The 26,839-nt window shown below is 42.0% G+C and overlaps 2 protein-coding genes across 7 annotated transcripts in view; both read right to left on the reverse strand.

Moving 5' to 3' along the window:
- afap1l1a (actin filament associated protein 1 like 1a) overlaps positions 1–14,373 on the reverse strand; it is a 28,779-nt gene extending 14,406 nt beyond the window's left edge. The window contains exon 1 of one of the 3 annotated variants that reach the window (XM_006781710.3): positions 14,241–14,373. In XM_006781710.3, the coding sequence (XP_006781773.2) occupies positions 14,241–14,262 (22 nt within the window). In that variant the 5' untranslated portion in view covers positions 14,263–14,373. Of the gene's footprint in view, positions 1–1,320; positions 1,491–14,234 lie in introns of those variants that run through there. The other 2 variants (XM_035912144.2, XM_035912141.2) reach the window with 2 other exon arrangements.
- Positions 14,374–17,176: 2,803 nt separating this feature from the next.
- ablim3 (actin binding LIM protein family, member 3) overlaps positions 17,177–26,839 on the reverse strand; it is a 47,342-nt gene continuing 37,679 nt past the window's right edge. The window contains exons 9-22 of one of the 4 annotated variants that reach the window (XM_006781707.2): positions 26,272–26,433; positions 25,263–25,292; positions 25,031–25,157; positions 24,367–24,462; positions 23,988–24,038; positions 21,097–21,213; positions 20,852–20,922; positions 20,434–20,602; positions 19,297–19,326; positions 18,957–19,012; positions 18,688–18,754; positions 18,570–18,580; positions 18,397–18,477; positions 17,177–18,302 (exon numbers count right to left, since the gene is read on the reverse strand). In XM_006781707.2, the coding sequence (XP_006781770.2) occupies positions 18,189–18,302; positions 18,397–18,477; positions 18,570–18,580; positions 18,688–18,754; positions 18,957–19,012; positions 19,297–19,326; positions 20,434–20,602; positions 20,852–20,922; positions 21,097–21,213; positions 23,988–24,038; positions 24,367–24,462; positions 25,031–25,157; positions 25,263–25,292; positions 26,272–26,433 (1,182 nt within the window). In that variant the 3' untranslated portion in view covers positions 17,177–18,188. Of the gene's footprint in view, positions 18,303–18,396; positions 18,478–18,555; positions 18,755–18,956; positions 19,013–19,296; positions 19,327–20,433; positions 20,603–20,851; positions 20,923–21,096; positions 21,232–23,987; positions 24,039–24,366; positions 24,463–25,030; positions 25,158–25,262; positions 25,293–26,271; positions 26,434–26,839 lie in introns of those variants that run through there. The other 3 variants (XM_087848298.1, XM_087848301.1, XM_087848299.1) reach the window with 3 other exon arrangements.

The following is a 26,839-nucleotide window of genomic DNA, read 5'->3' on the forward strand; positions in this document are numbered from 1 at the left end:
TGCCACTTGCGGCACGTGAGACCACCCTCAAGTCGTCCATCGTTCCTTTATAATTAACAACACACCATGCACGAGTGTCGTCACACGTCTAAAGCGGCGAGTCATCTTTTGCATTTATGCTGCAACTGCTCGTGCGTGCGTTTGAGTGCGATACGTAACCGATGTCTTCTAACTAATTAGGCAAAAGCTCCCGTAATGTTACAGTGATAGATGAAAATGTGGTTCAGTATAGTGAAAGCAATGTATGTGTCTCCATAGAAGGTCAAAGGATAACTTTATTCTAAGCTTTGTCTACTTTCAGCTTTAAAAAAAAAAGACATCATAAAGTAGAAGACTTAAGACACCAGAGAAAAAAGATTGTGCAGGTCTGCAAAGTCAGTGAAAGCTTAGAACGCACTTGGTTTCCTCACACTTGCTTAACAATTGCTGTTAAACACCAGACACATTCCTCGCCTTGTTCATAGTGCAAGACTCTGCATTGTGTGTGTGTGTGTGTGTGTGTGTGCAAACCTTTGTTAAGTGGAGAGGGTAGTTTGTTTAACACTGCAGACTCAGGCCTTTAAAAGGAGCTTACATTTGTAGACTTTCTGTGCCAACTCTGTACGGTTGAATGATGGGTGAATAATTTCAGTGAGTCTAGCACCTGTGCTAACATGCCCAACAACGTCTAAATTAAAGAATAATCTGACCTCATACGATTGCACCATTTCTCTCAACCCCCGCTCCCTCCAAGTCCCATAGACTTCCCTCATGCTGAGCTGACTTCTTTTCTTGCCATGCAACCAACCCACCCGCCCACCCACACACACACACACACACACACACACACACACACACACACACACACACACACACACACACACACACACACACACACACACACACACACAAACTTAATATAACAGTATGTCGAAAGTGACAGGATTCAGTCAGCAGCAGCTTTGTTTCACAACATCACTGTAAGCAGACATTCCAACTTATCCAACAAGAATTTGCAGCCCACAAAGAGTCTTCAGAGGCTTCAGAAATTACAATGTTTCACTAACAACTCTGGCAAACACAGCTTTCTCAACAATTCAACATTTCTGCCTTTCTCTGTGTTTCAGTGAGCTGGCATGGCCCTCAAGGCATGAAGTAAACATCACCTGATTCCTACTGTGTTCGGATTGAAGACACGACACCTTTAGCGTCTTTACATCCCCGCAGCTAACACACCCCTCTTTCCCTCGGCATGCCCAAATCCTGTAGCATCAGATGCTTTAATATACCAACATTTATAAAATATCTGTTTTTTTGTTGTTTTCTTTTCAAAACACCTACCTTCACGGGCAGTGGATGACAGTCCCACCATTCTCTAATTGGCTCATTCATACACAAAAGAGAGACTCCAGACTCAAAGACACCCTTTGTGCTCTGTCCTGTGAAGTCTGTAGCGGAGGTGAGCTACCATCTGCTGAATTCACACTCCCTTTACCTCTCCCTTCCTCCATCTGATCTGTTATCTCTCTGCACCTCCCTCTCCGTCTACCCTCCTCTCGTTCCTTTTTTTTTTGAGTGGGGGGGGGGGGGGGGGGGGGGGGGGGGCAGGGTATAGGGTGGTGCTCTGCGTGTGTGCGCATGTGTTTGATCCCCCTTCTTCCACTGTAATCCTAGGGATCGTATAGCACCTGGGAAAGGCTTGCTGTGTAAACACACACACTAATAGCTAACTCACATTCTTTATTCTTTTGCATTCTTTCCCTCTCTCTTTACATTATTAACTTTTAACTAGTGGCTACAAACTAAACAGGTTCCAGTTTAGCTGCCTGTGGAAATCCCCAGTTTATAGGGGTATTTTAACATGTCAAGTAAGAGTTGCAGGATTTAGGAAATTCTGTGGAGTAGTCATTAGGGCAAGTTGAGACCTTTTCAGTGTCACACGTGGAGGATTTGCTGCCTTGAGGCAGAATCAGGCAGCCAAACACGATGCAACATGCTGCCTTCAATCACACTGGCAGTAACGTGGCACAAACAGCCCTGAAGCATACACAGTTCAATACACAACCACAACCACAATATGACACACTAGCTTCTTCTAAGTGTAGGCTTTTACTATAAGAAGCCTCTTGCACAAGACTGGACAAGTATCATTATGATGTCACAAGACTGGAGTTACAGCATAAGCGTGCAAGTAATAAGATCACCTGTTGTTTGGAATCCAAGTGTGACCCCTCATCACCCCTTTGTGATTCTATTTGGGGAGCTCATTCACTTTTTTGTTCAGAATTAGACGAGAATGGTTTTAAGATTCATCTGTGCTAATCGAGACTAGTTAACAGGTTGTAAATTTTTATTTAACTCATACAAAGATTTGTGTGGGTTTTTTTGTCTTTTGGTAGCTGATAAAAAGCACAACTTCATAATAAAAATATAGAGCACTGTGCAAAACTGTTGAGATAACCCTCATTTGTTTATATTTGCTAGGATAATTTGATATAGGTGCTGCCATTTCTCAAAAACACAGGTACCACAGGCCATAGTGTGAATGTGAGTGTGAAAGTTTGTCTGTCTCTCTGTGTTAGCCCTGTGATAAACTGGTGATCTGTCCCGGGTGTAGCCTGCCTCTCGCCCTAGCACAGCTGGGATAGGCTCAGCTGCAACAGGATAAGCTGAATTGGATAAGCAGATAGAAAATGGAAGAATGGTCTCCATTAGACCTGCTGCCTCTGATTTTCAGTGCAGTTCTTGTATACACAGTTGTTTCCATGTCTCGCTTTTTTTTCTTCCTTCCCTCTCTTTGAAAGAGTAACATAGCATTGGTTCCACAGCAAAAGGTGTTCAAATTCAAGCGGATGAATTTTTTGCTCAGGCTTTTCTCCAAGTTGTCCTTCCTTAAGAATGATTTTATGACAGCCACCTTTCAGAGGCCTTTCTGCTGATGCGTAAGCAAACAGTAGATGGATCAACTGAAGGGCCAGATGCATGTCTCAAAAATGCTAATCAGATACTGTTAATCTGTTGCAGATAGTTTTGAGGCTTGTCATTTATTTTTTGTCCTACACCTGTGTAGTTTCCTCAGATTTTTTTAAGGACACACTGCACACCATGCTGACATACAACAGGTTTTCAGCTAAACCAAAGGAATGGGAACAAATTACATCTGTTTGTAATTAGCTGCTAGTAACAAATTGCTAATTTGCTTGTTGTAAGTAAACACAACCCTGGTTCATCATTTGAATTAGGTGTCTTTTTATGCTTAAATGAGTCATAGGTCAGTGTTAAGTGGCGTTACAAACAAAAACTACTCCTCTAAAAATGGTCCGGTAAAAGGACTGGACTGGACTTCTTGGAAGTTAAATATAAAGAAATGAGTAGTGGCTCGAGGCGTTTTTCACAGAATTGTATTTGTGAAGAAAAGCGCCGCAGTAATAAGCTCCTTCTAAAATCTATTGATAAAAAAGCCAGACCCTTCCTCACTCGTAAATGGTGCTTCCCAGCTTTTCCCAAAATAGTCTCACATACTCATCCTCTTAAGCCTGATATGGCCTAAAAAAAAAAACGAGTTCTGATAGTGACTAAATCTGAACTTTGACCTCAATAGTAAATATCTGACCCCATACAGAACTGTGGATGTTAGAGGAGGGATGTGAAAGCACACCAAGTTGTAAAATTCACACCACCTTGAACCATATTACAGCTGGGTGCGATGGATCTCAGGTTTTTGAAAAGCTAAAGCCTTCGGGGCAGAAATAGTCACAGTAATTGATAAAACAAAACCTAGTGTTTATTACAATGAAAACTACTGGTCAAGTCCACAGTGCAAAACAAAGGAGAACCATAAAGATGTAAGTCATGCCAGATAAAGCAGTTCGAGAAAAAAAAAAGACGGTACCATCTGTGACTCCACAAAAGATCCGTATCTACTGAAAACTGATGGATTATTCTTGGAAGAGCCCCTTTCCTTATTGTCTTTGGAGATGCTGGATACACAACCATTTCTCAACCCGATCTGACATGAAAGCACACTGCACTGTGTAGGTGTCTTTCTTCCTCGGCCGAACAATACGACCCAGCAAGTTTTTGAAGGAGACGAAAAGCACATTTTTTTGTGTGCAAAAGCATAATCTTATCTCATGTTAAGTGAGTCAAAGGATAGGGTTTTCAGTACAGAGACAGTGGTGTTTGAGTGTTATCATCATGCCGTGTGAGTGTTACCTAAATACCTCCATCCAACTCAGTCATCAAAGCTGAGTAAGGCATGTTTGAAAAAAAAAAGAGCTGATTCATAATGTTAAGAAGCACAGATGAGAAAGGAGATATTTTTATATCACCGTTCACCACAGGATTTATCACACCACTCCGTGTAACAAAGAATGAGGTAAACCAGACAGCCAGATGTTCGCCCAGTTTTTAATTGAATTAGGAGGTGTGCCAACAATGCCTTCTCTCACCAGGCTGTGCCCTATAATGATGAAATTCCCTCCCACCCTACCCTTCGAATTCCTGGCATTTCCCAAGAGTGACAGCTCTTCTCTCCTCTCGCCAGTAGAAACGTGTCTGGGCATTCGCAAAGTGATATCTCTGGAGAACACCACAGGTATACAGGGACAGATCCGGTTCATAGCGCAAATCATCTTGATGGCTGCTGCCAGTCTTTCTGCTACTTTTTACTGCGTCATTTGGGATGGAGGAAGAGATATTCAAAAAAACGCTGTTTTATTTAATGTTCATTTTACTTTCACGGTACATAAAGTTGCTATATTTGACATCTCACAGAAAGACTGTGTATGAAATGGCTTGCTTGCAGTCACAAATAGACTGGGAAATAAAGCTGCAGGCAGCGAAGAGGGGACCAAGTTGGCTCAGTCACCATGGCAACTTGAGCTGACCATGTTAAAAGCACTGGCAGGAAAAATCAGTTGTTGCTTAATGCCCTGAGTGGGGACATTATCGAACTTGAGAACCTCAAGAAGTACAAAGTTCATACACCAAGGCTTTATTCAGATATGGAAATGTATTTATTCATTTATGTTTGATTGGAAAAGCTGGTGCATTTCCAGGTGTTCAACCTACGGTACAGTTTTAATACAATAGGATTCATGTCCGTATCACTGCTGATTGTGAAACAGATATATCCATCAAACAAGAGAGAGCATAGCTTTAGGCCTGTTGAGCATTGTTGCGTACAATCTGCTAAACATGCCATAATGTTGTATGCTATCTCCAGACTGAACGTGACCCATATCTGATGTCATGAGCTTTGAAGTTAACTTGCTACAAGGAATATAACAGTACCTCATTAGGTGGTGTTATAAATGTTACTCTAGCGTCAACTAAGTAATGGTGCTATAGTGCACGAGATGGAGACATGAAACTCGGTGAAACGACTGTCCTCAATGAGGGTGTCCCATTCATGCTCTTTAGCAGTAGCTGCTAGGAGCTACCACAGTGTTACTTTTATTTTCTCGCTCTGGTTGGCTAAGTTTAGACAACAAAATGATTTAGTGTGGTTTACCACACAGGCACACCTGTGCACAGTTTACAAGCACTTTTTCACACATCTTCTTGGGGCCTCTTGCACAAACAACATTCAATGTTATATTATGGGAGAACATAGTAATCATCCAACTGTGCAGTGTCCTTAAGTTTTGTGGAGCATTTTAGCATGATTTAGTCTGTTGTGTTGGTTTTGAATGAGCAAACAGCATATCATTGGGGGAGCTTTGGTTCTTCTTTTGGCTTCTTCCTTTAAGGGCTGCTACAGCAGATCATCGGTTTCCACCTAACCCTGTCCTTGGCATCCACTTTTCTCACACCAAGCCTCTGAATGTCCCCTTTGATTACCTTCATGGGTTTTTTTCTCTTGTCTTCCACTTTTCATCTTGCCTGGGCAGCTCCTTCTTCAGCATCCTCTGTCCAATATATCCACTATCCCTCTTCTGCACATGCTCAAACCTTCTCAGCCTTGCTGCTCTAACTTTGTCTCCAAACTGCTTAACCTGAGCTGTTCCACTTGTGTATTAACTTCGAATCTTGTCAAATCCTGGTGTCTCCCAATGAAAATCAATTCTTCCTTCTCCAGCTCCACCTACTGTCATTTTGTCAGTGCAATCCTGGTGACCCTGTCCATTTCACTCTTGCTGTTATCCTTCACATCACTCCTGACACTTATCTCCACTCTTCTTCACCTCGGTTGTGCACTGTCCATTTGTTTGGATGGTTGATCCCTGATATTTAAACTCCTCCACCTTCACTAACTCTGCTCCGTTGCTCCTTCACAGCTACACCTGTTTTGCTCTCATTGACAAACATGTATTCTGTCTTGCTTCTGCTGACTTTTATTCCTCTTCTCTTCAAAGCATGCTTCCACCTCTCCAGGCTATCTTCTACACAGTCACAGTGTCGTGTGCAGACTCCTGTCTAACCTCATCTCTCAATCTGTCCATCACCTCTACAAACAAGAAGGAACTCATAGCTGACTCTTGAGGCAATCCCACCTCCTCCTTGAACACATCTGTCACTCCGACTGCACACCTCACCACTATCTCGCTGTCCTCATTCATGTCCTACACCAGCCTCACATACGTCTCTGCCCCACCTGATTTTCATCAGCTCCTCTCTTGGCACATTATCTTATGCTTTCCCTAGGTGTCCTGGTTATTTTTTGGTTAGCATTTAAACTTTAAGGCTGGAGGAGTTGATGGATGGCAAAAAGCCACAGGGAAAATAAATACTGGACTTTCAGACACTTCATCAACTGAATACTAATGATTTGCTGGATATATTTACTTAACATTTAAACACAAAAAATGACAATATTTTATATTGCTGTGCTTATAGTTTTTATCAACATACACTCCAAAGAAATATATTAGTTTAAAATTAATGAATGTTTAAGTAAATCTTATTATTGGTTAATATTGCCGGGCCTGAAAACAGAGATGTCATTACGATAGAGGACTGTGTTTTTGAGGGCTAAGGAAATAAGAGTCCATTCATTGGAAGCATGTCTGGCATATAGAGTAGAAAGTGTGGGTATTTAAAGGTTATGCCAGCACTTCTAAACTACCTACTGAAGACCCTGAAAGGCAGATTTAAAAAAGTAGCAAAACAAAGCATTTTTCCTCGCCATCATTAGTATAATGGGCTGAGCATCTCTATGGGGTTCTCTCATATGGCCCCCAATAGAGATGGACTTCCTCTTTCTGCCGATGACATCACCTATCACCTCCAGCCTTCTGTTTCCTCTTCCTGTCAGCTGACCCATTCCCACTTTGACTGCAGCGTCTCTGGTGACCCCATTCTCATTTTACTATCTAGATCATTTGCCAGTTAGAATAGAGAATGCATCTGCAGCTGCATTTCAAAGAAACAATAAAACAGAGCCTTGAATACACGATCACTGCAAAAACCCTGAGAGTGATAATTATGTTCTCATGGCCTTTTTGTTAAGGCATTCATTGTGTAGGTAGTAATGTCAGACAGAGCAGTGATAATGAACATATATACTAAATGTAGACTACAAAACTAGAGCTGAGCAGCAGGTGAGAAGAACATGTGGAAAAGCTTATTTGTTTTGGAGGAACTGCAAACGTATATGGCTAAGGAGAGAGAAAAAAACATGCTCCACCCCCACTGTTTTTACTGGACTCGGGAAGCTGCTTCAGGTTATTATAAAATACAACAACGATCCCACACTCCATGATGCAAGTGTATGAGCAAAGACAATAAATATAACAGTGATGGGGACTCTCTAAGGACATAGATATGCTGAGTTTCTACGCGAGTAGAGTATTATTCTGTCTGAGATGTTTACTTTTACTTGCAATAACTGGCCGGCACACTGACCTGAAACTGACAGAGCGATAAACAGCGTTGCATTCAGCAGAGCATGCGTTTCACGGCACAATTACTTTCCAATCTAACATCTTTGTTTAAATCTCCCTGAGCCTCTCCCCAAATCAAAGCAAATATTTCTACACATCACTTAAATTTGGTTTGTTTGCGTCGTGCAGTCTGTCTCTAACAGATTTCTGGCTCCATCCTGCATCCTTGCTCCTACTAATTACACCATTCTAACGAGCTCACCCCAGACAGAGAAAATACTCAAACTCATTAGGTATCTATGGTGGCCGGGGCACTTCTGGTCAGAGTGTGGGAGAAGTATGGGCTTGTGCACTCCCGCTCACCTGCTTAAGCATTAACTGGCTCTTTGAAGGTCAGCCATTAAGCACAGAAGCTTTTGATGTTTAGACGGTGATAGCTAGAGCTGCTATCTCAAAGAGACAGTCAAGGTCCTAAGTTAGAGGTCAGGTTAGTAAAGCAACTCTGCTCTTTCTTCCCGCCTGACATTGGTGATGTTTGTTCAGCAGCTTCTGCATCTCTTTAGCAAGAATCCCATGCTATCAGGCCCTAAGAATAACTGTATCTGACAGGTATGGGAGAAAGGTTTATGTTACTGAAATAATTTTAGTGAAATAATTACACTGTTGAAAGAGGCAACACTGAAGTTGTACTACTGACGCCTACTACTGAAATAAGATTTCTTCTGGTGTAGCAGAGTTCCACTTTTGACTCCCACAATCCTTTACCCCCCAGTCTACTGTGGCAAATCTCTTGTGTGTGATGAAGAAGCATCTCAACAGCTGATGATGCCTGTTCATGCATTACCACAGTAACAGAATGGCAAAGTGCCCAGGGGATTTCCCTGTATTTTATCAGTGCATTGTGAGGCAGGGCCGATCTTCCCAGTGACCCTGAAAAATAAAATGCAATAAAAAAAGGGAGGAGACAAAAATGAACAGATGGGTAGAAAGAGTCTGATCAACAGTAATACTCACCAGGTGTAAACATATGCATCTGGGCATTTCTCAATATGGACTAAGGTCAAAGGTCAAAGGGATGTCTGCCTGCTAGACCTTCATCCCCTTGCTCTCATTTTTCATTTTTTGCTCTGATTTATTCAGGTCCAGGATGGCACAGAGGGCTTGACTCAGCCTGCTGCTAGACAAAGCCCCTACAGTGCAGTCAGTATTATTCAGATCCCGTATCTGCCCTCAGTCCTATGAGATCACCACAATGCTATGTCTCCCTCACAGAAAAGTATTCACACACTGAGAAAGATGCTATTTTGCAAGTGGAAGCACTGATGTTGCACAGACAAGGGTAATATAGACAGAACAGACGCCGGCAGACACTCACACACACCATTTACGTGCGCGTGCATGCACGCACACGCTCAGAATCCCAGTCACACATGCACAGAAGGAGGAGAGAGGTTGCTTTGTCTCCACTTGGGATTTTCTGTGTTAATAAGATCTGAACTAAAACGCTGTATTCAGTTTTTACCAGAAAGCTGAGATTTCTGTTGTCTGAATCTGTCATGTTAGCCATAAGAAGGCCTTGATAACTGCCTTTGTATTGTATAGTTTAAGAGCATTTAAATGCATAATGAAGATGACTTTGGGCATGGATTTTGCAGTGTAAACAATAAAATGAGTCTTGATTATAAACAACAGTTATGTCTAAAAAGTTAAAATAACATTTACTAAATCATTACTAAGTTACCTTTCAACACACTTCCATGCAGTGTTTTAGGTAATGGGTTAGCATGTCGTGCCTCATGTAGTTTCACTTCTTTTTTGTTCTTTTTTCACTAAGTGCAATATGTGTTCAGTCTTCAAAGAAGCATGAAACCACAGAGGCAGAAAACAAAGGAGGTGGAAAGTCTGCAAAGTATTAAATATCATTACAATATAATAAGCTATTGACAGGCTGGAGTCTTTTTTCATAGTCTATCTGCTTGGGTTTTGTTTTCAGGTTCTTCCCACATTCCAAAGACGCTCATAGTTAAATGGCTGTTCTATACTGACCATAGGTGGGAGGGTAGCTTGTGACTCACCTAGTGTAACCTGGGATCGGCTCCAGCCACTAAGACGTTCTTATATGAAATACCAGAATTTGTCCTGCTTTTTTCATGGTCCAATGAAAAGAATGCCAAAGCACAGCAACAGGGAAAAACCTACAGGTGAGAAGCTGTTTTGCAGTATTTCAATATTTTACTTTTACAGTCATTTTTGCATTTATACACAATAACAATAATTCCTTCACTGACAGTGATTGGAGCAAAGAACCACAATAAACTGACACAAAGACTTTAAAAATATCATTTTACAGACCGCACTTCTTCAAAAGAGCCAAGCATGTAATCTACTTTTTTTTAATGTAGATAATATCAAACATTATGCTACAATGTTTTGTGGTATACATCATCACACATCATACACCGAAACTCTTGTGAATTCCACACCACGTGTTGTCGGTAACATGTCTCTTTACCCCCTAAAGCAAAATGAAAAAAAAAAACAAAAAACATTTCTGTACCTGTTTCATAAATCACCCTAATTCACATCTGTTCGAAAGTCACATATAGACGTCCTAACTGATAACAGGTTAGACAAGTCCTATTATGCCAAGTTTTGCCAATAAATCTTAATCTTTTGTAAGTACTGCTTGTATCTGTGTGCCAGCACACCTCAGGCAGAGTCCCTTTTCACTGTCAGCAGCATAAGAAAACACCTTTTTTTCCTCAGTGTCACGTACACTCTATAGTCCCCTGCTACAGTGGTGTGATGCAGGTCTCCATGGAAACCCTATATAAACAGCTGTGTGGAGAATGACCACTGGCTACATGTGCACGCCCACATATGCGCATACACTCACATAACCCGCACACATATACAGCCATATGAATCATAGTGATCTCCTGTTCTCATAGGGTTAAAGAGGGGGAATTCCACTTCTTATAGTGCTGGTCTACAATCATCCATAATTTAGAGCTCATGAATGATGAAACACATATATCATACATACACGTATATCATACTAAATGCCTTAATGTATGCTACATGTGTGATCGACCCATGTCTGCAAAGCTTCTTCATAATTAAATACTCCTACTAAAGTCTCAAAAGGGAAACAAAACAAAGAATCTTTTGAACAAAGGTTATATGGAAGGGAGATTCCCTTTTCTATATGTTCTGGGTCTCATTGACGTTCATGTGGTTCAGGTTAGTTACAATAACACTATACTGTATACATCACATCATAGAAAAGATCTAGAGTTCTACTGGAAACAGCTTTGCACCAGAGAACAGGCAGCTTTCTTTGAGTTTTAAAAGTGAGTTTTTTTGAACTGTAAATGAAGGTGAATGCTATTTTATGGCCTGTAGAATTCATTAAAACTGTCCTTTGTTACGTCTGGCTATTTCATTTACAACAGGATGCGAAACAGACTAAACGAACAACATTTAAACTGAACCACAGGATGGTTTTATTGTTGTTAATCCTCCTTGACCTCATCGAACTCAACTGGAAAGTTGAGCAAGGAGGACAACATCATAGGAAGCTAAGATTTTGCTCATTTTGGCTGCTAAAACTAATGGTAAAAAGCCAAGCTGTAAAATACTGGAGAAAAGCCAAATGTATAAGGACTCTTTGTTTGTTACATAAAAATGCAGATCACCCAGCAGATAATCAGGAAGTGTTGCACAAATGTGCACACAGTGAAGTCCCCTGACCACTGCATAGATGATGAAAGTGGGCAGCATTTTAATTGCTCTCTTTTGCACTGCTAACCTGAAACCACTGAAATTGTGATTTAATACAACCGCTACCAATTAAAACATCTGTTGTCTCCTAACAGTGCTCAGAACTCAGAACTCAGTCTTCTTCATGAAAAGAAGAACATTTTCTTACTCTGAGCCGTTTCCTATGTGAATAATATATTAAGAGGATGGTGGGGGTTGGAATGACATTCCAACAGGCACACAAGCACGGGCGCATGGATGCCCTGCAACACATTGGCTGTCTTTTTCATATAGTACTCAGTGGAATGTGGAGCACGCTGTCACATTAGCAGAAATGAATATACGGAGTAGGGATTTGCATGTGGTGAACTTGTGCATTTCTCTCTGCATCATTTTCTACTCCATAGTCTATTGTTTTTCTCTACAAGTTCTTCCACATGCTCTGACAATAGCTTCAATTCATCATATCTGATGGGCTTAATCACAGGCAAACCCCATTGCTGCGATGCATCTCTGCAGGGACGACCTCACCCTTCTCACACCCACCTGAATGCTCTGCTTCTCACACTGTTCACTGAGGTCGACTGTGGAAACAAAACCTTTGTTACACTGCTGCTGCTGCAGCTGGCTCAGACAGTCGCTGGCTCACACCATTCAAGTTCCTACCTGCCACTTGTCAACTTTTAGGTTTGATATCTGAACATATGAATTCTAACTGCAAAAGCAGTTCCGCACATTTTCGCTGCCTTGGGTTTTTCTTTTTTAGCTTTTAGTGCAACTTGATCAGTTAAAGATGTGGTGATTGACTCCTGCGTGACACAAAAACCCCTGTTTTGCCTTTTGCAGTATGTTTTCTTCCTCATTCCCCGTGTGTCCCATGAAGCTCTTTCGCATCAACTCTGTAGCATTTGTCTGAATCTAAGCAGAAGATGTGTATAAATCTTTATAAGCATTAGAATTTATCTGGCTGCTTCTATCTCCTATCACGTCATCTGTAAACATTAGTGATCCAATGCCACTGGAAGACACACACCCATGCATCACTGCATTTACTGGGCTTTGAAAGATATACTTCAGGTCCTGAACCTTTCTCTATAATTTTGATCTTAGTGTCGTCTGTCCAAAGATTGCAGTCCCAGAGCTAGTTTGACCTTTCTGTTCTTGAAGCTGACTTCTAGTTTGCTCCTCACAAATACAAAAGATTTAGCTCTCGTGAACTCTTCTATATTATCAATGTCAGCCTCCTGGAGAGTGTTAGTCACTTTGCAGGATGTCTTGAAGTGGAGCTTCTTTACTAATATCTTTATCTTTTCTGACATGCTACAAACTTTACGAATGCTCATTAGCCCATTATAACATATCTGACAGATCAAATAAGCAGGCAAGCGGGGGACAGGGGAGTGTTTATTCTCGTGGTGTTTACACAAACAAAAAGCCCAGTCTGTCAAGATGCATTCTTGTGTGTTTGTACGAGTTTCTCTGTTGAGAAAGATAGGAATGACAGATGAGATTTTCTGCTCGTCTGCAAATCTGGACAAGACCTAAAAACTTCCTTCCTAAGATGCTTTGCCTCCACACCAAAAACACTGCTAACATCAACATAATCCTCATATGCTGACAGAGTCACAAAGAATGGAAAAGGAGGTAAACTGAGGACGGGAGGGCAGGAGTGACCAAAAGAATTGTTGTTTTTCTTGTAGGCATGCAAGTTTGCCCCCTTTTCTTTCATTTACAGTCAGCTGAGTAAAAACGTCCATTAAGCTGAACGTTATAATCACTATCACATGTTTACCTGCCTGGCTGCGGGCAACAAGTCGATGAAAACCATTTGAGAGTTCACAGCTCTAAAAGCAAACAGCAACACCAGCTTAAATCACTCCAGGTTTGACCATATGTTCTGAGTTGAAATGCTACACTGGGTCAAACCTTTCCTGATTAATGCCATCACTTCTGATGTTTAGCTAAAGCCCAGACGGAGGCAAGTGTATATGCTTTTTGCTACAGTGGGAAAACATGTTGCTGTGCAGGGGGTGCGAGTGCACCCCGCCCAGAGAAAACACATGGCATGGAAACACATTTTGTATTTCTGGCTATTCAACACACACACAAAAACACTGCATATCCCTGGAGATCTGTGCAAAAGAATTCTGTGCCGTTGGCGTCCAATACCCGACAATTACTAGCAGGATCACCCAATCTGTAAAGATCTCATCTCCACATCCAGATATTTGACTTGACTCAGGATGAGTGAGATTCACTTTCTAGAACAACAATCAAACTGTGGGTCTTGGGTCTGCACTTGGTTTCCTGGTTGTCCAAGCAGCTGGGGGGAGACCAAAGCAGCTTTATTTCTTTTCTTTTCCTTTTAAGTGGACTACAATTGTATCTTTGTAGATGCCCCACATGAGTTCACATTTACTCAATTTGCTTCATTTACATTTACTTTGTCTAAAATGACATGTTTGTGGAGTGTTTGTTGAAGGTAAATGAGGCAGTAAACATTTGGGTTCAGTGAAGTAGAAAACCCAACAAGAATTTCCGCAGATAAAAGTGTGAGAGGAAGGGTGTGTGTGTGTGTCACTCTTTGACAGTCTCCCAGAAATGATTAGTTCCCATAAACAAACACATGCTTGTCTTAATTAGCTGAAGAATTAGAAAGCAGCTTACACTTACACTTGGGGCCGCTTGTGTCCATTGCGCTGTGATGCTGTCCCTGTGAGAGTTGCTTAAGTCTACTGCAGGTCCATGAGTGAGTGAGCGAGCATGTGAAGACGTGTGGAGAGCTGCTTGCTGCCGCCGCTGATAGATCCACAGTGGATACAACACAGAGTAGCAGCAGGCACCCGCTGATCTGCTGGGTCCTAAAGCCAGCAAGTTCCCGTCGCAGCAGCACAGTTCGGAGCCACAAATGACTCGTGTTTGACAAGGTTACAAGTGTGCTTGAAGGGTAAAGTTAGCACTTCTTCGTCTGCAGTCCGCTAAACAAAAGAGAAGGAACTCGCCTGGCCCTGTCCAAAGCCAAGCCCACCTAGCTGCTCCCTTAAAGCGCCTATTATGTCTTATTTGCTTATCTTAGACAAGAACCTGTTGCAGAGATGATGATTTGATCCCTGTCTGTACTTGCCTAGGAGCAGAGTTTCAGCTGGCAATTCTACTTGCGCAAGTTGAGGTTTTACTGTCAAAAGCAGTAGATTTTTTTTTTTTTTAAAGAAAGGACAGCCAGATAGGTAAAAGGATTTCCGTGCGACTTCCAGGCAGCTATATAATGGGAATAAACCCCTTTTAAATAGGAGAGAAGTCTAACTCTAAGTTTCTTGTTTCATAGAGGGGACTTGCCTGATAGTTAGCAAATAAAAATAGCAGTAAAGTAAAGGTAGAGTTTTTCATAAAGGGTTTTGACAAAACAGACAACTGCTAGTGCAAGGCACAATCACACAGGTAGGCATACCATGAGTCACTCTTTGACGTTGCCATGATTTCACAATTCAGATAAGCAAAGAGCAGACAATTTCTAACACAGGCCTCCAGATAGCAGTCTCACAGGACCACTGATGTTAACCTCTAGAAAACTGTTTTATTTTTCATTTTATTTTTTTCTGAACACACTATGACAGTGATATCTGTTGTATTGATCTTTTTGGAAAAAATGTGCCATTAAGGAAAACATTTAATCTCCTAAATCCATAGCTGACCAATCAGCATGCATTAGCAGAAAGCTAGGATTTGCTATGAGAAAAAAGGAATCAAGCATGTGTAGAACTACAATATATAAGGCAAGAGCAGAGTTTGTGTAATTCCAACAAGCTTGAAAGTCAATATTTGGTATGACCTCCTTGATTCTTCAACACAGCCATAGCCAAGCTTTCTTGTGATTTCTTTGGGTGGTCTTCAGGAACTGTTCTCCAGGCTTGTTGAAGGACTTTCGAAGCTCTTCTTTGGATGTTGGTTGCTTTTGTTTTGTTCTCTGTCAAGATGATCCCACACTGCTTCAATAATGTTGAGGTCTGGGCTCTGGGTAGGCCAAACCATGACTCATAGTGTTCCATTGTGTGTTTTTCTTTAAAGATGTGCTTTTACTGCTTTGGCAGTGTTTCGGATCTTCATGCTGAAGAATGCAAATCTGACAGTACTTTTTTTTCTTTCATGATTCAATCAGTTTTAACAAAATCCCCCAACACCACTGGCTGAAAGGGAGCCCGAAACCATGACAGAGCCTCTACCGTATTATATAGACAGCTGTAGAGGCTGTATTATTCTGGTGTCTTTACCTTACAATGTAAAGCATCTTGAAGTGACGGCTGTTGTGACATGACTGAAAATGAGTGAAAAAAAGGAAATAAAAAACAAACAGTTAAAACACCCTTCAAAAGGCTGGATAACTATTGCTCAAGACCAAATTACCAGAGAGTCTGAGTCTTTTGAAATAAAACATGAAGAAATGAGGGATGGCTCGACACTGTTGGTACTCTATGCAGTGAGTACTGCTGAGCACCCCAGCTGGCATTAACAGGAAGTGAACAGGCTCTGGTGGTATCAGTCTTCATTAGGGATGGGTACCGGTATCCGGTGCCATGATGGCACCGGTTCTGACATAAACGGCAGTAACCAGACGGAAAAGCAGCGCACATTTCGGTGCTTTTTTTCCCTGAGATGTCATACACTTTGAATTCTAGCCAATCATTTTACGTTTCCGAGGATAGTAGGCGGGCCCAGGTACGTACGTACTTTTAGAGCAGAGCTACAGAGTAAAAATGCCCAAGACGAAGCGGTCAAAAGTCTGGCTGTACTTCACAGCAAAATATGCAAACTCAGCAGCCTGCAACAAGTGCTTTAAGCTGATACTGTGATACTGTCAAAGGAGGTAACACCTCAAATCCGATGAAACACCTGGCAACGCATAGCGTTTTTTTTTAAAGCAGAAAAATGCGCCGTATTTGATAGCTTGCTGCGAGACCTCACACCGAGCGCATCTACTGCGGGTGTGGTGGTGACAGATGATGATGGCAGCAGCAGCCGTTCTTCTCTGCGTGAGTAGCTTCATGTTGTTCGTGTATAATTTACGTTGAGTAGGCTAACCACGTTATTACATTAATGCATGTAAGGTGAACTAGCAAACACTGTCGTAGTTACATGCAGCTGTCTTCTTGTTTGATGGCAGATACTCCCTTCACCCTGGCCAAAAAGGCTAAAATGACCAAAGAAAAAGTGGAAAACAGTTAAACATGAGAGGTTTTTGGAAAAAAGTTTGTGTTTTTTCCATTGTTTAAGTACTGCTTCCAGCCAAGAGTAATACCATATATGCCCTATAGCTGCAGAAAAGGCTAACATTGTTATCTTTTTACAAAAAAAACAGCTGAACATGAGAGGTTTTGGACCAATTTTGTGTTCTCCATTCTTTAAGCACCGGTTTGAGCACCGTTTAAGCACCGGCACCGTTTCAAAAGTACCGGTTTGGCACCGGTATCGGATAAAACCTAAACGATACCCATCCCTAGTCTTCATACTTACACAAGCACCTGGAAAGCAAATAAGGGCAGTTGCCTAAAACAAATATTCCACAGTCTATTAGTGTAGCTAGTAAAGGAAAAAAAAAGAGGAGGCTGGTTTTGATTTGAAGTTTAATTTTAGTGACAAAAATCAAAAATAACAGTATTCAAAGTCTTCAACAACCCTGGATCTTTGTCGGCACGTTAAATCCTTTGCAGAGTGTTTTATCTGTGAGTGATATAATCTCTGGAGCTACAAAATTATTAGATTACCATTCTAAAAGTATATAAATAAAAAGCAAATGCAAATGGATGACTACAACTCTCATCCTAAAACATTTAGTCATCGTTCTATTGCAACGGGTAGAAAAGCAGAAGGACAGAACCGCCGTGATTGCACATTCTTTTAGGTTATCGCACAGCTGCACAGTGAGATGAATCTATTGGTGATCTTTGACAAGTTTAACCAGAGTGATCTGATAAATTGGACATTTGCGTTCTCAGTTTGGTTTTCATATCTAAATCAATTGTTGTAAACTACAGGTCTCTTAGTTTCTGTGAGAGAGCAAGAAAACGGGGTCACAGGTAAACAAAATGCATCCCTAAGCAAAAACAAAAAAGAGAGAAAAAAAAGCAAAGCGATGCTCGCAGGCTCACACTCTTTTTCATCTAGTCATTCTCACTGATAAAGTGTCATAAATGATATGCTATACCTACATTCTACTCATTCAGATTGCTGGTGCTGCACAGTCATACCTAAGAGAGCGTAACAAATAAGGCAAAGCCAAAATTCTCCTCATTATGTTTTACTACTGCAGCTCTGGTCACTAACGGTCACGCCATCCTTCATCCTTTAGGCTTAACAAAAGCAAAACACTACTGTATGACAGTCTCTATTGCTTGCACCCCACACAAGTTGCACACAAGTTTATCAGTCCAGCGTGCATAATGTCTCTCGGTATCCCAGGAGTCCATCTGGTGGGACCAGAATTTGGTTTATCACATGAGGGGATGTAGAACAGGTTTCTCGGGCATGGCAGTGTAACTGTGTAGGAGTCTTCATTTCTATCCGTCCCCTCCTACAGTTAGTCCGTCTCCGGCTCTATGGCAGTATTCAACACACGTCTGTATGTTATTAAAACAGTCGCGCCTGTTTTTTCAGTTCATTTCTCTTCCACAGAGCCAGCCGGTCAAACTCTTCCACGGTCATACCGAACACTTGGACAAACTCCTCTGGGGACAGGTGGCGCTGGAAAAACACATCATAGCAGAAATTAAGTCTCAAATTCTAGTCATGGTTTTGGGATTTCTTTGGCCGTTAATGTCTCATTTCATTAACTTACTTCCAGTCTGGCTCTGTCTACATCTTTGGGCAGCCTGTTGCGCCCTCTGGTGGTGACGATGAGCGACTCATAGGGGTAAATCTGCAGGATAAAGGAAAGGACACACACACACATTTCAGATACCCAGGTACAAAAGGAGTGGAATTTTATTATTTAAAAAAAAAAAGCCTTACTTTGTGTTCTGCTGGGAGAAAAGAGAGAGAGAGAATGAAATCAGTGCAATTGGAAAAAAAAGCATGTTAGATTAATTGCTTGGCTCTAATAAGGTGTTTTTAATTCATATTAAATTACCTCTGCTTCCCCAGTTGACCTCGCTGCCACTGTCATATTGGTACTGGTAGCAATCTGCACTCTGAGGCTGCAGGAACAGAGTAGGACAGTGAGATTAACAAGAGCAGCAAGCTTTGGGGAATTAACTAATAAAACAGCTTGAAAGCTGGGCCGAAGGTAATAATGAAAAGTGAAAGGGGCCAAAAGAGTTATTTGAATTAAGCTAAATAATATGTATGATAGAATATGTCACAGCTATTCATGCTTTGGCAGGTTCAGTGTGATCTCACCCGCTGGATGCCGTTGCGGCCATATCCCGGTAGTGAAGCTGACTTACAAACAAAATCTGAAGCAGAAAAAAGAAAACACATCAGCATGATATCTGTCTAGACATGAGCTGCTTAAATGTTCAGTTGTTTTCATGCATTCTGGCACCATAAGATGGCGCTCATGCCTAACCTAAAACAAAAAATATCCCTAGAGCTCCAGATGTGTGCAAATGATGCTGGTCGAAGAATCCGGGAGTATTAAAACTAGCAGGAAAAGATCAATAATAAACTGATGCCTTAAAAAACCAGCTATTTAAATAAACCAGAGCCACATATTGAAACGCTCTGCAGATGAACTTACCGCTATCGGTGCTGTACTGTGACCGAGGAGCTGTAAAATAAACAGATGATACGATTACCTGTCACAAAAACAACAATAATAAAACAATAAATGCTGCAGCACATGAGCCTAATCTAAATTCATGAAAAACCTCATCAGGGAAAATAAGTGTAGAGTTTTGACATCAATCTGTCTTTTAAAGGCTTGACAAAAAGAGGAATTAAAGAAAAAAGGGGGGCAAGTTCCACATTCATCAAGCCCTGCGAGGAACACAAAACATCAAAGGGGCAATAAGGCCAGGGAACATGCAAGCATCTTTTAAAAAAAAAACGAGAAAAATAAGATGCACAAGTGTGCAAAAAACACACTACATGCTTCAACATCTAACTGCAACACCCAAGCTTGCACAGTTACAAGCCTTTGTTGCCTTTCAAACACCACCAGCAAGCCGAGTCCCATTCAGCCCCGCTCACTCCCATTTGAGAAGCGGCTTTAATGAGAGATCTTACCGCTCATAAATAAAACAGGATATGGGACACCAGCTGTGAGAGTGAGAGAATCACATAGATGCAGGGGTAGATGGAAGGGTAGATCCACCCATATGGAACAATTTTGGAGAGAGAAAGCAAAGGGAGCAGGAAAAAACCTGTCTGATAGAGATGAGGTGAGGCTGAATGTCAGAGGATAAAATAACCAGTAGCTTATACACTGTATGAGCAGCGAAGTGTGACTATTACAAAGAGAAACAAGTCGGCATGTGACTTTGTGACATCTGGAATTTCAGCACACCTGGTTGAGCACTCTGTTTAAGTTAGCTTGAAATTTTCTAAATCAGATATCCCTCCAACACTGACAGGCCACATCTGCCCCTGTCGCTGGCCTACCACAGCTGTTAAGCACACTCGTCATCATTCCATCTCAATACACCACCCAGCCTCCAGCAGCGGCCATGACCCTCTGTGACCTGCATCCGCAAACCTCAACGCCCTCGCCCTCACAACGCCGGCGACATACTGAGGCTCATAAAAAAACCCTTGTGGCAACATATAGGGCTGTACAGAAAGACAGTCATAAACCTGCTGAAACAGAAGAAACAGCAGACAAAAGAGGTGGATGTACTGGGGGGTGTGGGGGTGGGTGGGATAGGTGGATCCTTACAGCCATTGATGGTGTTGTTGTACGCCGTGGTGCCATAGCTTGTTGTGTTCAGTGTTTCCTTGCTCCCGCTACGAGAATTCCTCGCGCTGCCCCAGGGGTCGTTGTCATAGGAACCAGATCTGGCTTTCATCTCCTCCTTTAGAATCATCCTCCCGATGCCACTCCCAATCTGCGAGGAAAGAGGGCGAGGAGAGAAGCAGAAGGTGGAGAGGAAACAATGAAGGACGCGTTGTTGAATTAAACGAAAGAGAGAGAAAGAGCAAGAGAAGCAAATAAAGAGGACGGCACAGGCGCCGTGCGATTAAAAAAAAGTGCATTTATTTATTTATGGGTGATTTTCTTTCTTTTCTTTTTTTTGAGGTGGGGACTTACTTCAGTGTGACGTTGAAGAAAAGAGAGAAAATGATGAAGCTCTTACTCTTTGAAGACCGTGGCTCCAAGTCTCTTCATCTCCTCCCGTGGAGAAGCGTCTTCTCGGCGCCCGATAGGCTGGGAGAGGAAAAGAGATGAAAGAGATTCCCTTTATGAATTTTGCACTTTCGCGGGGAGCACAGCAACAGCGCGAGTAAATGGATAAACATGACAATATGGCTACAAAACGAACCGCTCTCCCATGTGTGCCATCGGTACACTCTGAATAAGTGAAACAGCAGTGTTTCGTACCCCTGGGGGAGCTGCTGTAGGGGTAGTAGTCAGACTCTGACTGGCTGTATGGCTCTGGAGAGTAGGTAGACAGTCTGGAGGATCTGAGGATGTCCTCACTGGTCCTGCTTTTGGTGGCTGCATCCACGTGATTGTCTGTTTGAATTAAGAGAGAAAGAGGCAGAACCAAAAGATCTGGCCTGTTAGAGGAATAGTTTGCTCAGTTTATGGTCGGGAGCTAGATGGGAAATTATAAACCATTCTTATATCTGTTAGTTCAATATGATTCTGGAGTCACTAGAGCAGGGGTGGGAAATTAAATTTCCTAAAGGGCCACATGAGAAGTTGGGACTGCTGTGAAGAAATACATCAAAATGCTTATAAAGAGAAAATTAATAATGAGGAGAACTGTGTTCAGCTTATTGGTGCGGCCCTCCAAAAACAGTCCCGGTTTCTCATGTGGCCCCTTGGGAAAATTAATTGCCCACCCATGTTATTAGAGGGTCATCGCAGCTTAGCACAAAGGCTGGAAACTTCACTATGATGACAATCCTCTGGTTCTAGTAGAAACCAGATATAAACAGGATCTTGCAACACCAGAGTGGAGAAATTAAAATAAATGTGGATTATTTCTTGGCTTGCAGCAGCGTACTCTGGTGTCTATAAACTACAGGAAAGATATGGTGCTTGGTTTCTGAATGAATTACCCAAACTCGATTGTTAATGAGCTTTAGGGCCTTGCGTTTTACAGACCCAGGCTAGCTGCTTAACACTGCGTCTACTCTTTCTGTCAAGCTAAGCGAAGATGTTTCCTGGCTTCATATTGAACAGACAGATACTTAACAAGATTGGTATTGATCTTCTCATCTTGCTCTCAGTGTGAAAGGAAATTTCCCAACATGTCAAACTATTGCTTTAAGACGGCACGCACCAGCAGCGCACTAACAAAAACATCTTAATGAGCGTCACAAAGACGTACAGCGATGAAGCACATTCACTCCACAGCTGCACACGTATGATATCCAACGCTCTTGTCAGAGAAGATCAATATTCCGGCCAACGGCGGGAAAATAGCCGGCATTAAAAAGGGAGTTCTGGTACGGCTCAGCCTGAGGCTCACATTCATTTCATGAATGGCGCGAGGCGGCGATATTGATGCCACTCTGCACTAAAGCACAGTCAACGGAAGTCAATGGGAGTGACATGCAGGGTAATGTCGCATAGATCGCTCTTCACTCTGTTAGCCATTAGCCATGCCAGATCCAATCCATGGCCCATTGAATTCCCATGTACACGATGCACGACACCAACACATATTCAGAGCAATATTGAACGCTCTTGATACTACTGTCAGAGGAAGTATGGCTGCACAACACTGAATGCGAAATACAGTGACAAACACGCATGAAGACAAATGAAATTCTGTATCTATTCACTGACGGTAACTGAAACAGTGAAAGGAGGGAGATACTTACAGAGGCAAGGTCACCGGGTAAAGTGGAGCAGAAGGTGGAGGGAAGTGAGTAAAAGTGATTGGATGCAATAAAAGAAAAAAAAGAGGTGCAAAGATAAAGGGCAACATTATTGGAGCATCCAATGTGAGTGCTTTGCTACCCACACGGAAGGCATACATGTATATGACTGGGTGCTAACTGATTAGTACATAACTGGCATTTGGCGAACAAAGCAAATGGAAAGCACGTGTATCTGCTGTGGCCTTGGGTTTACATGGGGTGTGTTTGGCGCTGACACAAGAGAACATGTTAATCAATGGCTATTCAGGAAGACATGAAGTACAGGGATCAATATCACTGATGTATGAGTTAAATGTCATTATTCAAACAAGGCAAGCTAACAAAGGCTGCCAATTACAGTGCATGCTACTTTCTTAATCGTGTGTAAAGGACTGCGCGAGGCAGCGTCGTGACCAGTGATGTACTAATTTTTAGAACAGAGACACTGACGGGTGACGGGAGTCGACACGCTGCTCACTAACTAACCCCCACACACACATACACGCACAGCACGGAAAAGCATGCAGGACAACAACAGAGATAAGACTGTCCTCAATCAAGAGGTCTTATGACTCTCAGCTGAAAAGGCCTTTAAAATGCAGTTTAATGAAAGAGACTCCGTTACTGATGCACACTACCCAGAAAGTTCAAGCGCATTTAATTGCTGGGCCTTGTGGAAAAAAAAGTCCCCCAAAAAACAGCATCTCGTGTTAACCACACCACCATGCTATCCGAACGTAATGAAGACTTTAAACAACAAGTCTATTTGTTTTCCAGAGCTGGAACACTTGTAACAAATGGTTTAAGCCCACATTAAAAAGAAAAAAAAGAAAAGGCAAGGCCGACAAATAAAAGAAGACTCCACAGCAAATCGAAAATTCTGTTACAAAACAGTTTTTCCAGTGCGCTTTGTTCCATTGTTCTGTTCTATTCTGGTGAACTGTGTTGTCCTCAGAGCCCTCTGTACTCAACGCTTCTCACGCCTGAGCAACCTTCACTTCATTCATGGCCTGTTCCAGCACTATTTGCCAACAAGAACCTGTCGGGAGCTGCGCGCGCTAGCAGGCATATTCATATGCTTGTGGCATGCACACTAAAACATCGCTCTTTTATATTCACTCAGTGCCGCTAATGCGAGACGTCTGACTGATCCCCTTCCTCAACTTTGGAACGAGCCGCGCAAGTCAAAACTCTATTCCCTTTGTGCTTTTTCTAGCACTTCTAATCGTTGCTGTTTTTGTTTGTGCAGGCTTCGGTTTCACTGAACAGCTGGAACATCGACACTACTCGAAGCTGAATGGCGAGAGGCCGGTAAACACATCTACATCGGGTTAAACAAAGCATGACTAAAACTGACAGAAGGACAGGCAGGCTAAGGCAGGACTAACTGCACTGTACCCGTTCTCTTATAGATGGGAGGCTTCCTGTAGATGTTGGGATCCCCTGTGGCTGAGGAGAGAAAGAGGAGATGAAGACGTGAAACATGGAGGAGTAAAGGAGGAGAGGATGTGAACTACTGCCAGGCGAGGTAGGAGGGATGATTGTAAAGAAAAGTAAATATGCAGTATGAGGGGAAGAATATGCCAGATTGATTATGTGTTGTATAAATATACAACTTTCACATTTTCACACACGCTCACTCCTGAGCAACTTAATATGACCTTTTTTAAAGGACTTCCTTCAGTGAATAATGGCTGATGAAATCTTCTCTGTGAAGTGAAAAAAGAAATAAATAAATCTGAGAGTAGTGTGACTGTGAGGAGATGAGGAGTCCTACCTGGTACATGAAAATGTTTAGGGGGCTGGTTTGTGGTGGGTGTGCTTGGTCGCCCGTCTTGGCTATAATAAGGTGAACTCCTGCCACTCTCAGAGCCTGCAGCCAGCCATGGCCCAATCACAGCGAAGGAAACACGAGCATGAAGGAAGGCATCAGCACATGCAGATGAAAGCCAAACAGCTCAAAAGAGTGTTTAAAATTACAAGGTGACACTCAGTAACCTTTCTACTTGTGTAACAACAAAGGTTATTGACTTATCAGCAGCATAGAGGGCTGTTTAGAACTGTAATTAGTAATTACAGCCTCAACGCACATGTGTAAGAGTTAAATGAAATGATAGCCAAGGAGCAACTGCAGCAAAGGTGACAGTCAAGCAGCTACTGTGGCAGATATTTGTCACCAGTACAAATATATTAGGGGCTATTTGTCTTAACTGGTAATGACAGATGGAAATGACAAACACTTTGATCTCTAGTAAAAGGAATAGTTTGACATTTTGCTTTTGTGCAACTAGTTGGACGACACAGTTGAGTTTATTCATTGTCTTTATGTGGCTACAACTTCTACAGGAGATTCTAATTAAAAGATTATTACTTAGTTGTTATGTGACTTAATGAAGTTTCCAGCAGCTGGTTTCCTAAACTTTCTAAAACAGACATCTTACCAGGGTAGCCATAGTGCTGTGGAGAGCGAGGCATGATGGGTGACATGCCTTGGCGACTATAAGTTGGTGAGTCGATGTAGCCGGGACTGGAGCACCGCCTTTGCTTTATATCTAGGCTGTCATAGTCCTAAAAGGGACAAACAAAGCAAGTCAGGTGAAAGACGAGCAAACAGACACACAGCTCACTTGGGTGAACTTGTACTACATTCACTGCTACGTTCAGAGTGCTTACCTGAGAATAGGGAGAGAGAGTCCCAAGTGACTGCAGGGGAGACAGGAGAAGACAATTAAAGTTTAAAATTTTAATGAAATCAACTCATTCAGTTTCTTAGATAACCACTCTATAGAAGAGGGGCTAAAGAAAAGAAAGTAAGAAAAAAGAAAATAGGGCTTCATGACTTTGTTTTCAGAATACAAATGTAGGAAAAAAAATTGAGATTGTAGGACTAAAGTAATGATTCTGAGAAAAATGTCAGGATGGAAAAAAAAGTGTAAATTGTGATTTTTTTTCTCAAGATGCTGAACTGAATCTGCAGCTGTAATCCTCTTCCATACCTCTTTCACAGATTTCAAAAGCTGACTGATTAAAACTTTATTGCTGAGTTCCCCAGACACGGAGTCTAGTCTACTTTCAGTTTAATTTTTCTTTTCTGCTTTTTCAAAGACCAGGTTTAATCCATTGTCTGGAAAAGTGGCTATTTATCTTCTTTTTAGACTGCAAAATCCAAATGAGTGTTAGCATGCATTATTTCTTGGTTGAAGCTTGCAAGGTTCGTTGTTTAAAACCCAAACCGATCACCTGCAAGCTCTTTCTTCTTGAGAAGACAGATGTGAGAGTGGCATGAAATATAATCAAAATTTTAATCATGAAAACATAATTTCCTGTAAGTATGTTTACATTTAATTGCACATTTGCACTACAAATAACTGACTGCTATGTAAAAAATGAGTTTGGTCAAATGTTTTAAACGGTTCACTCATCCACAAAAGACAGTTTGATCGTTTTTCACCTTTAAAAGTACTTCTGTAAACATCACATCAATCAATCATCAATCAATACCTAACCTAAATCATCCAAACAAATATCAATCATTTCTGGGATTATTTTTCAAAAACAGAAAAAAAAAATCGAAAACTAACAAAATATGCCCAATCAAACTGCATGACACCCATTTTTGATCTTGCTGAAAAGAATGACGAGAGCAACGCTGTGTTTGACCTGGAGTGTGTGGCTGCAGTACCTCCCCATAGCTGTAAGTGTCTAGTCTGTCATCAGAGATGTATCTGTGGTACGGCTGGTATGAGGAAGATATGAGGTCTGGCTGTTGGACCTCATATATGGCTTTGACCTTTGGCAGGGCAGCTAGGTCCTTATAATCTAGGATCTCATTCTCCACTCTGGCCTGGAGAGAGGACACACATACACCCACCAAAAGACAGCGCTACAGCAACAAGACCCAACATCAACCACATGGACAATGAATGAGAACTTCACCAGTGATAGCAAGCAGATCGTGAAACAGTGAGAGCCGTAGACGGGGGGCAGAGAAAACTTGATGAGGAACACACAGGTACAAACGAACACGCTGCAGGAGCTGACAGCACTGTAAGCTGTTGACCTTCAGGATATCAGCATATGTCAGAGAGAAAGCAGAGGAAGCACAGACAGCAGGAGAGCGAAAGAGAGGGAGGAAGCGTGGAGACAGTATGGATGACAAGCGTGCTTACACTGCATTTCTCCCTCATCCATCACCTTAAACAGAAAGGTCATTGATTATGAGAAGAGAGCAGTGCAGGGCTGAGCAAGGA

This window comes from Neolamprologus brichardi, chromosome 2 (genome assembly GCF_056152115.1).
Source record: "Neolamprologus brichardi isolate AB-2024 chromosome 2, ASM5615211v1, whole genome shotgun sequence".
Classification (NCBI taxonomy): Eukaryota; Metazoa; Chordata; class Actinopteri; order Cichliformes; family Cichlidae; genus Neolamprologus; species Neolamprologus brichardi.